At 50.9% G+C, this 11,613-nt stretch overlaps 1 protein-coding gene across 1 annotated transcript; it reads left to right on the top strand.

The window, feature by feature from the left end:
- Positions 1-1,126: 1,126 nt before the first annotated feature.
- On the top strand, positions 1,127-2,557 carry timm13 (translocase of inner mitochondrial membrane 13 homolog (yeast); the record flags this gene model as incomplete). The annotated part of the gene is given in 2 exon segments (XM_007884383.1): positions 1,127-1,195; positions 2,287-2,557. Coding segments are annotated over 2 exon segments (168 nt in total), but the record flags the coding sequence as incomplete, so codon positions are not given.
- Between the last annotated feature and the right edge of the window lie 9,056 nt (positions 2,558-11,613).

Genomic DNA, 11,613 nt, shown 5'->3' with positions numbered 1-11,613 from the left:
AATGTCATTTGTCACTTTGCTCGGGGCTGTGGGCAGCACAAAAACCTGATTGGCGGTGTTTGTGAAGGTAGTGGTGGGAGAGGAAGGAGTGAAGTTGGGAAGGAACAACTCTTTCAAGGGCCTTGGAAAGGGGAGGTTGGAAATGAGGCGACAGTTAGTGAGCAGGGATGGGTCCAGGGAAGGCTTTTTTAGGATAGGAGTGATGACAGCTGTTTTGGGGGGCGCGGAAACGGTGCCAGTTGACAGGAAGAGGTTGTTGAGGTTGGAGTGTAAAGGGGTGAGGAGGTGGAGCTGTGAGGTAAGGAGAGTAGGGATGGAGTTGAGAGAGCAGGTGGTGGGTTTCATGCGGATTATAGTACTGGTGAGAGAGGAGGGGGATACAACAACAACAACAAAATTACATTAGTATAGCTCCTTTTACGTCGGGAGGACGTTCCAAGGTCGATGTAATGAAGGCGTGTATGAGGATCTCGATGTGAGACAGTGTCGGAGCCGGGCGAGGTTGCGAAGGTGGGGAAGGCAGAGCGGGTCATGGTGCAGATGTAGGATAGAAAGGACAGTTGAGGGTTGAACAGGACCCCAAGGTTCCACACTGGCTTAGCAAGGTGGAGTGAGCCCCATGGATGGTGACGCTGTCAGCGCCCGAGGTGAGGAGGCGCTGACGGGACAATCAGGAGCCTCAGTCTTGTTGACATTCAACTTAAGAAAGTTCGCTCTCATCCAGGACTTGGTCTGACAGACATTCTGTCAGGACAGCAGTGGTCCTGGAGTCAAGGGTGGAGGCAGAGAGGTAGAGTTGGGTGTCATCCGCATACACGTGGAAGTTTACGTCATGTCTGCAGATGATGTCACCAAGAGGGAGCATATAGATATTGAAGAGACATGTTCGAAGGTGTGGAGGGAGGGGTGGGTAGGGGCCGGAGTGTGAGGTATAGATGGGGAAGGAGTGGCAGTTGGGAGGGCGGAGGTGGCTGAACGGATCCCCTCGATTTTGGGGATACAAAACATCCTCACAGCAGCCCAGAGCAGTGAAGAGCAGAGTCTGACTGTGGCTTGTTTCTCTCTCTCTCTCTCTCTCTCTCTCTCGATTCTGGGTAAGAAGAATATTGCATTTGTTGTTTTTCAGAGAATGACTGATAAGTGTTTCCGGAAGTGTATTGGCAAACCAGGAAGCTCCCTGGACAACTCGGAACAGGTAAACATGTCTACTTTAGTTTCAATATATTTTACATTGGAGTCTTGAGAATTGTTCCTTATAACAGACACTTCATGAAAGTTCATTACTTTGATATAACCTTGAATTATGAAAACAATCAATTATATGGCCTTGGGCTGCCCTGCACATCCGTATCCATTAATCCTTAACACTTACACTAGTCACTAATCCTGTCCTTATCTCGTGTCATTCTCTTTCCCCGGGGGATCTGGAGTCGGAAGGTAGGAAGAATTTTCCCTTTCCCCACGTCTCCTTCCCCCCCCCAACCCCATGTTGGAGTATCCAAGACCAAATTGATTGTACACCCAGAGCGCTGCAGGACTGAAGTACAATGACATTTATACAGTGTATTGGGAGGACAGCTTTACACAGCCGGCTGGCACTCAAGCTGGATGGGGGAGGTGACCAAAAATGCAGTCATAGAGGTCTTGATGTAGGTTTTGAGGGGAGGGGAGAGTGCAAGGAATGGTGTTCCAGAGATTGGGGGCAGAATGGCTGAAAGCTTGGATACTGATGGTGAGGCGGAAAACCAGTCGGTTGGGTTGGATTGAGAAGGTCCCAGAGGGAATGGGGTGAGACTGTGGAGGGAATTAATGGTGAAAGTGAGGATATTGAATTGGAGCACTGCTGGCCAGGCTTCCTCACTCCAGCCTGGGGGTGATGGGCTTGTGGAGCCTGGGGTTGAGGGTGGGGGTGATGGGCTTGTGGAGCCTGGGGTTGAGGGTGGGGGTGATGGGCTTGTGGAGCCTGGGGTTGAGGGTGGGGGTGATGGGCTTGTGGAGCCTGGGGTTGAGGGTGGGGGTGATGGGCTTGTGGAGCCTGGGGTTGAGGGTGGGGGTGATGGGTTTGTGGAGCCTGAGGGGAGAGCATGTAAGCTGCAGTTTGTGAAAAGAGCTGGGGAGTCGGGGAAGCAGAGCGTTGGAATCGTCAGATCTGGATGTGTTTAAAGTGGCAGAAGTGAGCATGTTTTGGTGTCGCTCCTGTTCAGGTTTAATGTGCTGCACAGGGACTGGTCACTCGCAGGAAGTCAATCAGCCACTGTTTCCGTATAATCTTTCAATATCTTTCAGAAATGTGTGGCCATGTGTATGGATCGATATATGGACGCTTGGAACATCGTGTCAAAGACGTACAACTCTAGGCTTCAGAGGGAGCGAGCGCGCATGTAACTGCACCTGGACTGCTCTGTGCTGCTCCCTGTGGGAAGGCGGCTGCTGTCAAACTAGGAAAATGTAAAACAGAAATTCTGTCAAATCTCAGAGAAAAAGCTGTTACCCTAATGGCTTGTAACAAAATTATTATCTATGAATTTTATTATAATAAAACATATTGAGATGAAAAGAATTGTCATTGAACTTAATCACCTGCTGATTTGTATTGAGGAATGTGTTTGTTTTTTAGTTAGGAGTCCTGCAGTGTAGTGGTTAGAGCACTCGCCTCGCAAGTGCTGGGTTCAATTCCTGGCAGGCAAAACATTGCCTTTCCTTACTCCACACGCCTCTGTTTACCCAGCAGTAAGTAGGAACCCGGTTGTTAATGGATTGGTAGATCGCTTTCCGGGGGTAACAATCCCTTCAAAAAAATTATTTATTTACTCAATCCACGATTGTTTGTGGGACACTGCTGATCATAATTGGCTGCTACGTTTCGCCCACTAAACACACAGTGACTCCACTTTACAGTATATCCTGTGAAGCGCTTTGAGAAGTCTTGATGATGTGATAAGGCTCTATATCAAATGTAAGGATTATTATTAAATTGTTAAGCGAACTGAGCAAGTTTAGTCAGTATCAGGCATCAGTGAGCAGGGAGGAAGTGTTTGCTACAAGAGTGGGGTTTAGCCCCAGGTGGCTGCAAATGACCTATTCACATGTTTTACATGTAACAGTGTCAGCAAAAGGCGATGCTGGATTATTTCATTGTTATGTGCAACATTTGATGTAGAAAATTTAGGTGGTCTTTGGCAGTTATCAGCTCACAAAGATTTTGAAAACATTTTGATTTCTGAAAAAAAATCTTAATGTGCATATATTGAAGTTAAAATCACAAGGTTGTGGGCACAAGCCTCTGTCAGGACTTGAGCTTGTGTGTTTAGGCTGGCACTGTGAGATGCTGAGGAAGTACTGTATTTATTTGGAAGAGATGTTGAACTGAGGTCCTGTCGGCTTGTGAAGGTGAAAGTCACAGATCTCACGACTGCTTTAAAAGAGAAGGGAGTTTCTCTGTTTCCTGCCCCAAAAATCCACATCAAATTTGTAATTTGCTTCACACTTTTTAATGTATACAATAGGCTGTAATTTGCCTATAAATACACACTCTGATTTTGATTGCAATTCCCTGTAGAGTGTTTCTGAGATGTTTTAACAACAGGCTTTGTGTTAAGTGGAAGAATAGTTGTTATGTTTGAGGACAATTTAGAGTGAGCTGCACTTTGCAGGCACGTCTGTGTCTGGTGTAATGGCACAAAGTCCCACAAGTTGCTTTGTGTTGTCTTTATTTCTAAACAAATGGTGCAGGTGTTGGTGAAATGCTGATCTAAGAGAAAGAGTGCTCTTGTAATGTTAGTATAAAAGGTCACTTTGGGTCTGCGATAGGGAAGTTTCCCAGTCTTCCTGCGGTACAATAATTACTAAACAGTGGGTGGCGGATCTAGACAACCATTGCCTACCTCAATAAGCACAAGTCATTTCCTGAACAATTGATTGGATGTTGGAGAGGAATGTGGATAATCTGACCTGGGTGTGAGTCTAAACCTTTTAAGGTCAAGGAGATAATTTCTAGGATTTGATAGATCATTGCATTCTGTGGCTTTTTGCATTGGTGCCTGTTGTTTTCATTGTAGAGAATGGGATCCAGAATTCAATGTTCTGTCTGCCTGGGATGCAAATCTCAGCCACAATCTTTCACATGCGATGAATATTATCAAAGCTGTGAGCCTCAGCCACGTCACCATTTACAGGACCTCAGGTGCCGAACTCCTGCATCTGCTCAAGATTACATTTCTGATCTATTCAGAATGAAAGTAGGAATCAGCAGGTGTGAGCTTCAGAATCTATCACAGAGCCATGTAATGTTGATAAACTATTTCCAACTTTAACTGCACATGGCACTCATTGCTTATTTGATAGAAAATTTCTAGCAACAGATATTGATATCAATGGGTCTTAGCCTCACCATCATCTTCAGACGTCTCCAGGTGCCTCTTGAATCCACTGATAACTGCTCATCCTCTGGATATACCTTCATCATAATTTGTGTAATAAAGTTCTGCCAGATTTCTTACACACATTGTTTCCACATTTTCAATCTCTCAGTTGTTTCTTTGTGCTTTCACTTCTGTTTATTTGATAAATAAATGCAGCCTTTTTTTTGGTCAGCTGGGTGTCTGACACAGGCAGAAACCAATCACCACACTGACACGTATCCAAACCCAAGCTGAGTTCCACGTATCCCACTTACACATGGAAATCCCAGAGATAGATTGTTGGAATGGAATGTACACTCTCTCTCCCTGGAGGGACATATCCTGCTTGCCTAATTCCAGAGGATATTAGGATCAGGTTGGGCATGTGCCAAGATTTAGGATTAACAGGAGTTGAGTGAAAAGATTCCCTGCCCCCAGCAATGCCCTTCCAATTCCTGTCATCAGCAACACCCTGGAGTACTGCAGACCCAACTGGCTCTGGAACCAGGCCAGATACCACCACAGATAATAAAAATAATCCATTTGATATAACGGCTTATCACGTAGTTGAGACATCTCAAAGCTCTTCACAGAATATACTGTAAAATGAATTAACTATTTTGTTAGCAAAATGAAGTCAGTTGTGCACAGCAGTGTCCCATAATAGTCGTGGAAAATAATAATAATCCTTGTATTTGATATAGCACCTTGTCACAACTGTAAAGTGAATTAACTGTATATTTTGTGGGCAAAACATTGATTCAGTGACCACCGAACTAGTAATTGGGATCAGGAGGGCGGGAGGGTAGGAGTAGGAGTAGGAGGGTGACCGAAGACATGGTCGAAGAGGAGGGTCTTGAGACGGGTCTTGAAGGAGGCAAGAGGGGGCGAGGCAGAGGGACTGGGATGGAGTTCCAGAGGGTGGGGCCTGAGTAGCTGAAGGCCCACCTGCCAATGGTGGGGCAGGAAATGCGGGGTTCATGAAGCAGACCAGAGCCTGCTGAGCGGAGGGAGTGGATAGGTTGGTAGTGGGTTTGGATATCACAGAAGTAGGAAGGAGCAAGGCCGTGGAGGGCTTTGAAGGTGAGGACCATGATCTTGAACTGTATCCTCTGAGTCATGGGGAGCCAGTGGAGCTGGGCAAGGATAGGGGTCATAGGGTCGCGAAGCCTGGTGTGGGAGAGGACATGGGTTGCAAAGTTCTGGATGATCTGCAGCCTGTGGAGAGGAGTTGGGGAGACTCATAAACGGAGTTTGCATCGTCGAGCCTGGATGTGATGAATGCGGGAATGAGGGTGTTGGCAGCCGGCAGTCAGAGACATTGGCCAAGCTGGGGAAAGGCATAACGAGTCATGGCACCGATGTGGTGGATGAAGGACAGTTGGGGGTTGAACAGGATGCCGAGGTTCTGTATTGGCTCTGTGAGATGTAGAGTGCATCCATGAAGAGTGATGCGGTCAGCGCCTGAAGTATGGAGGCACTGAAGGGAGCCAATCAGGAGGGCCTCGGTCTTGTTGACGTTCAACTGGAGACAATTATCTCTCATCCAGGACTTGATGTCTGACAGGCAGTCTGTGAGGACAGCAGTGGAGGTAAGGATGGAGATGGAGGGTGACATCCGTATATTTCCGGTGGAAGTTAACCCCATGTCTACGGATGATGTCACCAAGTCAGAGCATGTAGATGTTGAAAAGGAGGGGACCAAGGACAGAGCCCTGAGGAACACCACATGTGACAGTGCGGGGGCTGGAGGAGAAGTCATTAGTGAAGTCAAAGTGCAGACGGAGGGAGAGGTAGGATTTGAACCAGGCAAGGGCAGGTCCGTGAAGATTGACCAAAGAGAATCATTGAACCATTCGGCCCCTCGTGTCTGTGCCAGCTCTTTGAAAAGAGCTTTCCAAATCAGTCCCACTCCCCCGCGCTCTTCCCATAGTCCTGCAAACCTATCCTCCCTAAATAATTATCTAGAGAGGAGAGACGGTGGAGGAAGATAGAATGATCGACAGGATCGAAGGCAAGGAGGACAAGGTGGCAGAGAGAGTCCTGGTCACAGATGGACAGAATTTCATTAGTGACTTTGAACAGTGCTGTTTGTGTGCTGTGCCAGAAGGTGGAGATGGGAGGTAAGGAGAGGGGTGGGGATGGGGTAGAGAAAGCAGGTGGTGGGCTTCATTTTTGAGATGATGGAGATGAGGGAAGAGGGGGTGACAAGGTTGAAGGTGTGTAGGGAAGGGTGGTAGTGGCCGGGGTGTGAGGCGGCGGTGGGGAGGGGCTAGCGGTAAACAGTGGAGAGGTACCTGAACAAATCCCCTCGATTTGGACTTGAGTAAGTCCAACATCTCCTCTCAGCTGGATTTAATAATAATAATAATAATCCTTGCATTTGATATAGCGCTTTTCACGTCGGGAGGACGTCCCAAAGCGCTTCACAGAATGTACTGTAAAGTGAATTGACTGTATATTTGTGGGCGAACGCAGCAGCCAATTGCGCACAGCAATGTCCCACAAACAGTCGTAGTTTGAAAATGACCAATTTATTATTGTTTTGTTTTGGAAGATTATTATTAGGCTCTGTGTGGAGTAAGGAAACTTGCCCAAGGTTTCCCTACCAGGAATTGAACTCAGGTCTCTCACTTGCAAAGCGAGTGCTCTAACCACTGAGCTACAGGAAGAGAGGATGGACGAGGCGTGGCAAGGGGGATGGAGGAAGTGGTAAGTAGTGGAGAAGCGGAACCTGGGGTTGTCCTTGGCCTCCAAGATTATCTTGGAGTATCTTGCGGTGGGCCTTGGTATGGTCCAGCCGATGGACTATTAGGTTTGATTTGGTCCAGGTGCATTCAGCAGCAGTACTTGTGCCTTGAGGGATCAGAAGTGTGCCAGGGGGATTTATGGGAGTAGGAGGTGGTTTGGGAGATGAGAGGAGCAAGAATGGGAGAGGGATTTGCGGAGAAGAGATTGAGGAGGGTGGGTTGTTGGGAGAGGAGAGCCAGAGGATTAGGAATTTGGATGATTCCGGGGTAACGGAGAGGGAGTGGGGGGAGATTTTTTTCCGAGGGTGGTAGGAGATAGAGGCGGGTTGAGTGGGAATGGGAATGTGGATAAGGGAGGAGAGGTTGACCCCCGGGATCAGGGACCAATGGGCCTTGCGGCAGAAGGGGCAGTCAAGAGTGGCTACTGTTGGATAGCCAGTGGCATCTGCCACGGTGGACCCAACGGAGGATTCACAGGGTGGAACAGAGGGAGGCTGTGGGATGGTTGAGAAGAGATAGGAGGGGAGGAGGGTGGCGGGAGAGAAGGCTCGAGCGGAAGTAATTGTGGGTAGAAGATGGGTGGGAGCATTTTGTGGGTAGCAGTTCAAGTTGGGGGCGGCAGCTGAAATGCGCACGACAAAACTAAGAGCGGACGGATGGGGGTGGGTGGTGGAGGGGGGGTGGGGGTGCTGTGTGACAAGGTCAGCCCGCTGGTGAGGATCTTGGGGGAGGATAGTGTAGAAGTCCTAGTAAGTTTGGGGTCAGAGTTTCAAACGTGGCAGGTGGAGTTTCAGACGAGGGCAGCCAATTTGTGGTTGGTTGGTTGGTGAGGTGAGCGCACTAACCACATTACAGGACTCCAAAAACTCCCCAGAGCTGCAGTTACGGCAAAAGAACACAGCAGCCAATTTGCGCACGGCAAGACCCTGTGGACAACCAATGTGAGGAAGCACATCTACCTCAGATTAGCTTTTTGCCTCAATAAAAAGGAATCAGTGATAATAAGAGATCAGACATTCCCCCACTATCTTCACCCCCCACCCACCACCCGTGGTTGCAACAACAACAACAAGATTCCATTTATTGAGCGCCTTTCACGTCAGGAGGACGTCCCAAGGCGCTGTACAGTTGGATCAGGACCCGAGCATTGGGGGGAAATGGTCAGGGTGTGAGGGGAGGGAAGGGAGGGAGCGAGGAGGGGGTAGAGATTCGAGAGGGGAGCTGAAGGCACGGTCAAAGAGAAAGGTTTTGAGACCGGCCTTGAAGGAGGAAAGGGAGGAAGCGGCGAAGGCACTGGGGGATGGAGTTCCAGAGCCTCGGGGCTGAGAGGCTGAAGGCCCGACCACCGATAGTAGGGCGGTTGGGGCGGGGGACGTGGAGCAGACCGGAGCCAGAGGAACGGAGGGTACGGGCAGGTAGGTAGGGGGATAGTAGGTCGGAGAGGTAGGAGGGAGCGAGGCCGTGAATGGCCTTGTAGGTGAGGATGAGGATCTTGAATTCGATCCTCTGGGGGATGGGGAGCCAGTGGAGGCGAGCGAGGGCGAGGGCGAGGGCGAGGGCGAGGGTGGGAGTGATGTGGTCGCGGTGTCTGGTGCGGGACAGTACACGAGCTGCAGAGTTCTGAATGACCTGCAGTGTGGAGGGAGGGCCGGGAAGGCCGACGAGGAGAGAGTTCCCATAGTCCAGCCTTGAGGTGATAAAGGTGTGGACCAGAGTTTCAGCCGCGTGAGGGGTGAGGTAGTGCCGTAGTCTGGCGATGTTCCGGAGGTGATGGAAGGCGGTGCCAGTTGTGGTGCGGATATGAGGGAGAAAGGACAGCTCAGGGTCGAACAGAACCCCGAGGTTCCTGATGGCTTTGAGAGGTGGAGAGTGCGGAGCTGATGCTGTCAGCGCCTGAGGTGCGGAGGCGCTGACGTGAGCCAATCAGGAGGGCCTCAGTTTTGCGCACGTTGAGCTGAAGAAAGTTGTCTCTCGTCCAGGACTCGATGTCGGACAGACAGCTGTCAGGACATCGGGGGTCGTGGAGTTGAGGGTAGAGGAGGAAAGGTAGAGTTGGGTGTCATCCGCATACATGTGGAAGTTAACCCCATGTCTGCGGATGATGTCACCACAGGGGGAGCATATAGAGGGTGAAGAGGAGGGGACCGAGGACAGAGCCCTGAGGGACACCGCACGAGACAGTGCGGGGGGTGGAGGAAAAGCCGTTTGTGGAAACAAAGTGAAGACGGTGGGAGAGGTACGACCTAAACCACTCAAGGACAGTGCCTTGAAGGTTGAGGTGGGAGGACAAGCGGTGGAGGAGGATAGAGTGGTCGACCGTATCGAATGCTGCCGATAGGTCGAGGAGGACGAGGAGGCAGAGGGAGCCCTGGTCACAGATGGTCAGGATGTCATTGGTGACCTTGACCAGGGCAGTTTCTGTGCTATGGGCAGCACCGAAACCCGACTGAAGGGGTTCGAATAATGAATGGGTGGAGAGGAAAGAGCGCAGTTGGGAGGACACAACTGGTTCCAGGACCTTGGACAGGAAGGGGAGGTTGGAGATGGGCCGGAGATTGATAGCTGCGACGCATCAAGGGAGGGGTTTTTCAAGGTGGGAGTGATGGTGGCAGTTTTTAGGGGAATGGGAATAGAGCCACAGGAGAGGGACAGGTTGATGATGTCTGTGATAGGTGGGGCAAGGAGGTGGAGCTGAGAGATAAGGAGTGGAGTAGGGATGAGGTCAAGGGAGCAGGTGGTGGGTTTCAGGGACAGGATGAGTTTGGTGACAGAGGGTGGGGAAACGGCTTCGAAGGTATGTAGGGGGAGATGGGTAGGAGTCGGAGTGTGGGAGGAAAGGGGTGGGGGGGTCGGTGGGAGTCGGAGTGTGGGAGGGATGGAGTGGGGGGGGTGGGTGGGATTCGGAGTGTGGGAGGGAAGGGGTGGGTGGAAGTTGGAGGGGGAGTGACCGCGGAGCGGATTCCCTTGATTTTGGATTCAAGGAAATCCAGCATCTCCTCGCAGTGAAGGTTGGAGGAGATGACCTGCGCGGGGTGGCGGGGGGGACGGAGGAGTCGGGATGTGGTAGAAAACAGAAGCATGGGGTTGTTCTTCGCCGAGGCTAGAGTGGAGCGGTAGATTTTGAGGAGGTCCAGCCAGATTTGTCGGTGGACCATTAGGCCAGATTTGACGCAGGTGTGTTCAGCGGCCCACACCTGGCTCTTCAGTGAGCGGAGGTGGGTGGTGAACCAGGGGGAGGAGCGAGAGTAGGAGACAGTACGGGAGGTGATGGGGGCAAGAGTATTGAGTGTGGAGGAGAGGGTGTTGTGGAGGAGGGTGAGAGGAGAAGAGGGGTCTGTGAGGGTTGAAGGCCAGAGGGAGAGGAGTTCAGAGGACTCCAAGGCAGCGGTTAGGGATTGTGGGGGTAACTTCTTCCAGGGGCGATAGAAGATGGTGGTGGGTCTGGTGGAGGTGGGGAGGGGGGTGGAGGTGGTGAAGGAGATGAAGTGGTGGTCAGAGATGGCCTTGTCGGTAATGGTGACATCCGAGGCACTGAGGCCCCGGGTGATCACCAAATCGAGTGGGTGGCCGTGACTGTGAGTGGCGGAGTTGATGTGGAGGGAGAGGTTGAGCGAGGAGAGGAGGGAGGAGAAGTCCGAGGAGATGGAGCAGGAGGGGGTGAAGTGCAGGTTGAAGTCGCGCAGGATGATGAGGCAATCAGAGCAGAGGCTGAGAGATGTTAGTACGGTAGAAATATCGGAGATGAAGGTGGGAGAGGTTTTAGGGGCCGGTAGAGGAGGATTTTGAGTGAGAGGAAGTAGGGGTGGGAGAGGGTGAGGTACTCAAAAGAGGGGAAAGAGCCAGAGGAGTAGGGGGAGAGGGCAAGTGGTGTCCTTGAGATAAGGGCTACACCACCGCCACGGCGGTTGGGGCGAGGGATGTGGTGGGAGGTGTAGCGGGTGGTGTGGCCTCCGTGAGGGGGAAGGTGTCGCCTGGGGTGAGCCAGGTTTCCGTTAAGGCCATGATGTCAACGCTCTCATCAAGGATGAGATCGTTGATGACCAGGGCCTTGTTACAGAGGGAGCGGACTCTGTAAACAGAGTCTCCAAACCAAGCTGAGAATTCCATACATCCCACCTACACATGGAAATTCCAAAGATATTTGGTGAATGGAATGTGCCCTCTCTCTCGCTCTCTCTTCTCTCTCTCCCTGGAGGGACACGTCCTGTTTACCTAATTCCGGAAAGTATTAGGCACAGGTTGGCAAGAGCGAAAGCTTGGGAACCCCAGAGTGTGTGTTGGGGTAACTGCTGGAGTCTAACCAGCTAAACCCACACAGCTTGCTGTTGAGAGCACTGCATGGCAAGCTTTCCCACTGCTCGTCCAGCTAGGATCATCCTACCCATTAGGGCTTTGGCTGCAGGGTTAACAGGAGCTGAGGGGGATGACTCTGCTCCCAATAGATACCAGGCCTTGAATCTACA

The sequence above is a fragment of the Callorhinchus milii genome, unplaced genomic scaffold (assembly GCF_018977255.1).
Source record: "Callorhinchus milii isolate IMCB2004 unplaced genomic scaffold, IMCB_Cmil_1.0 Scaffold21, whole genome shotgun sequence".
In the NCBI taxonomy this organism is placed as follows: Eukaryota; Metazoa; Chordata; class Chondrichthyes; order Chimaeriformes; family Callorhinchidae; genus Callorhinchus; species Callorhinchus milii.
This window is presented reverse-complemented; position numbering and strand designations above follow the sequence as displayed.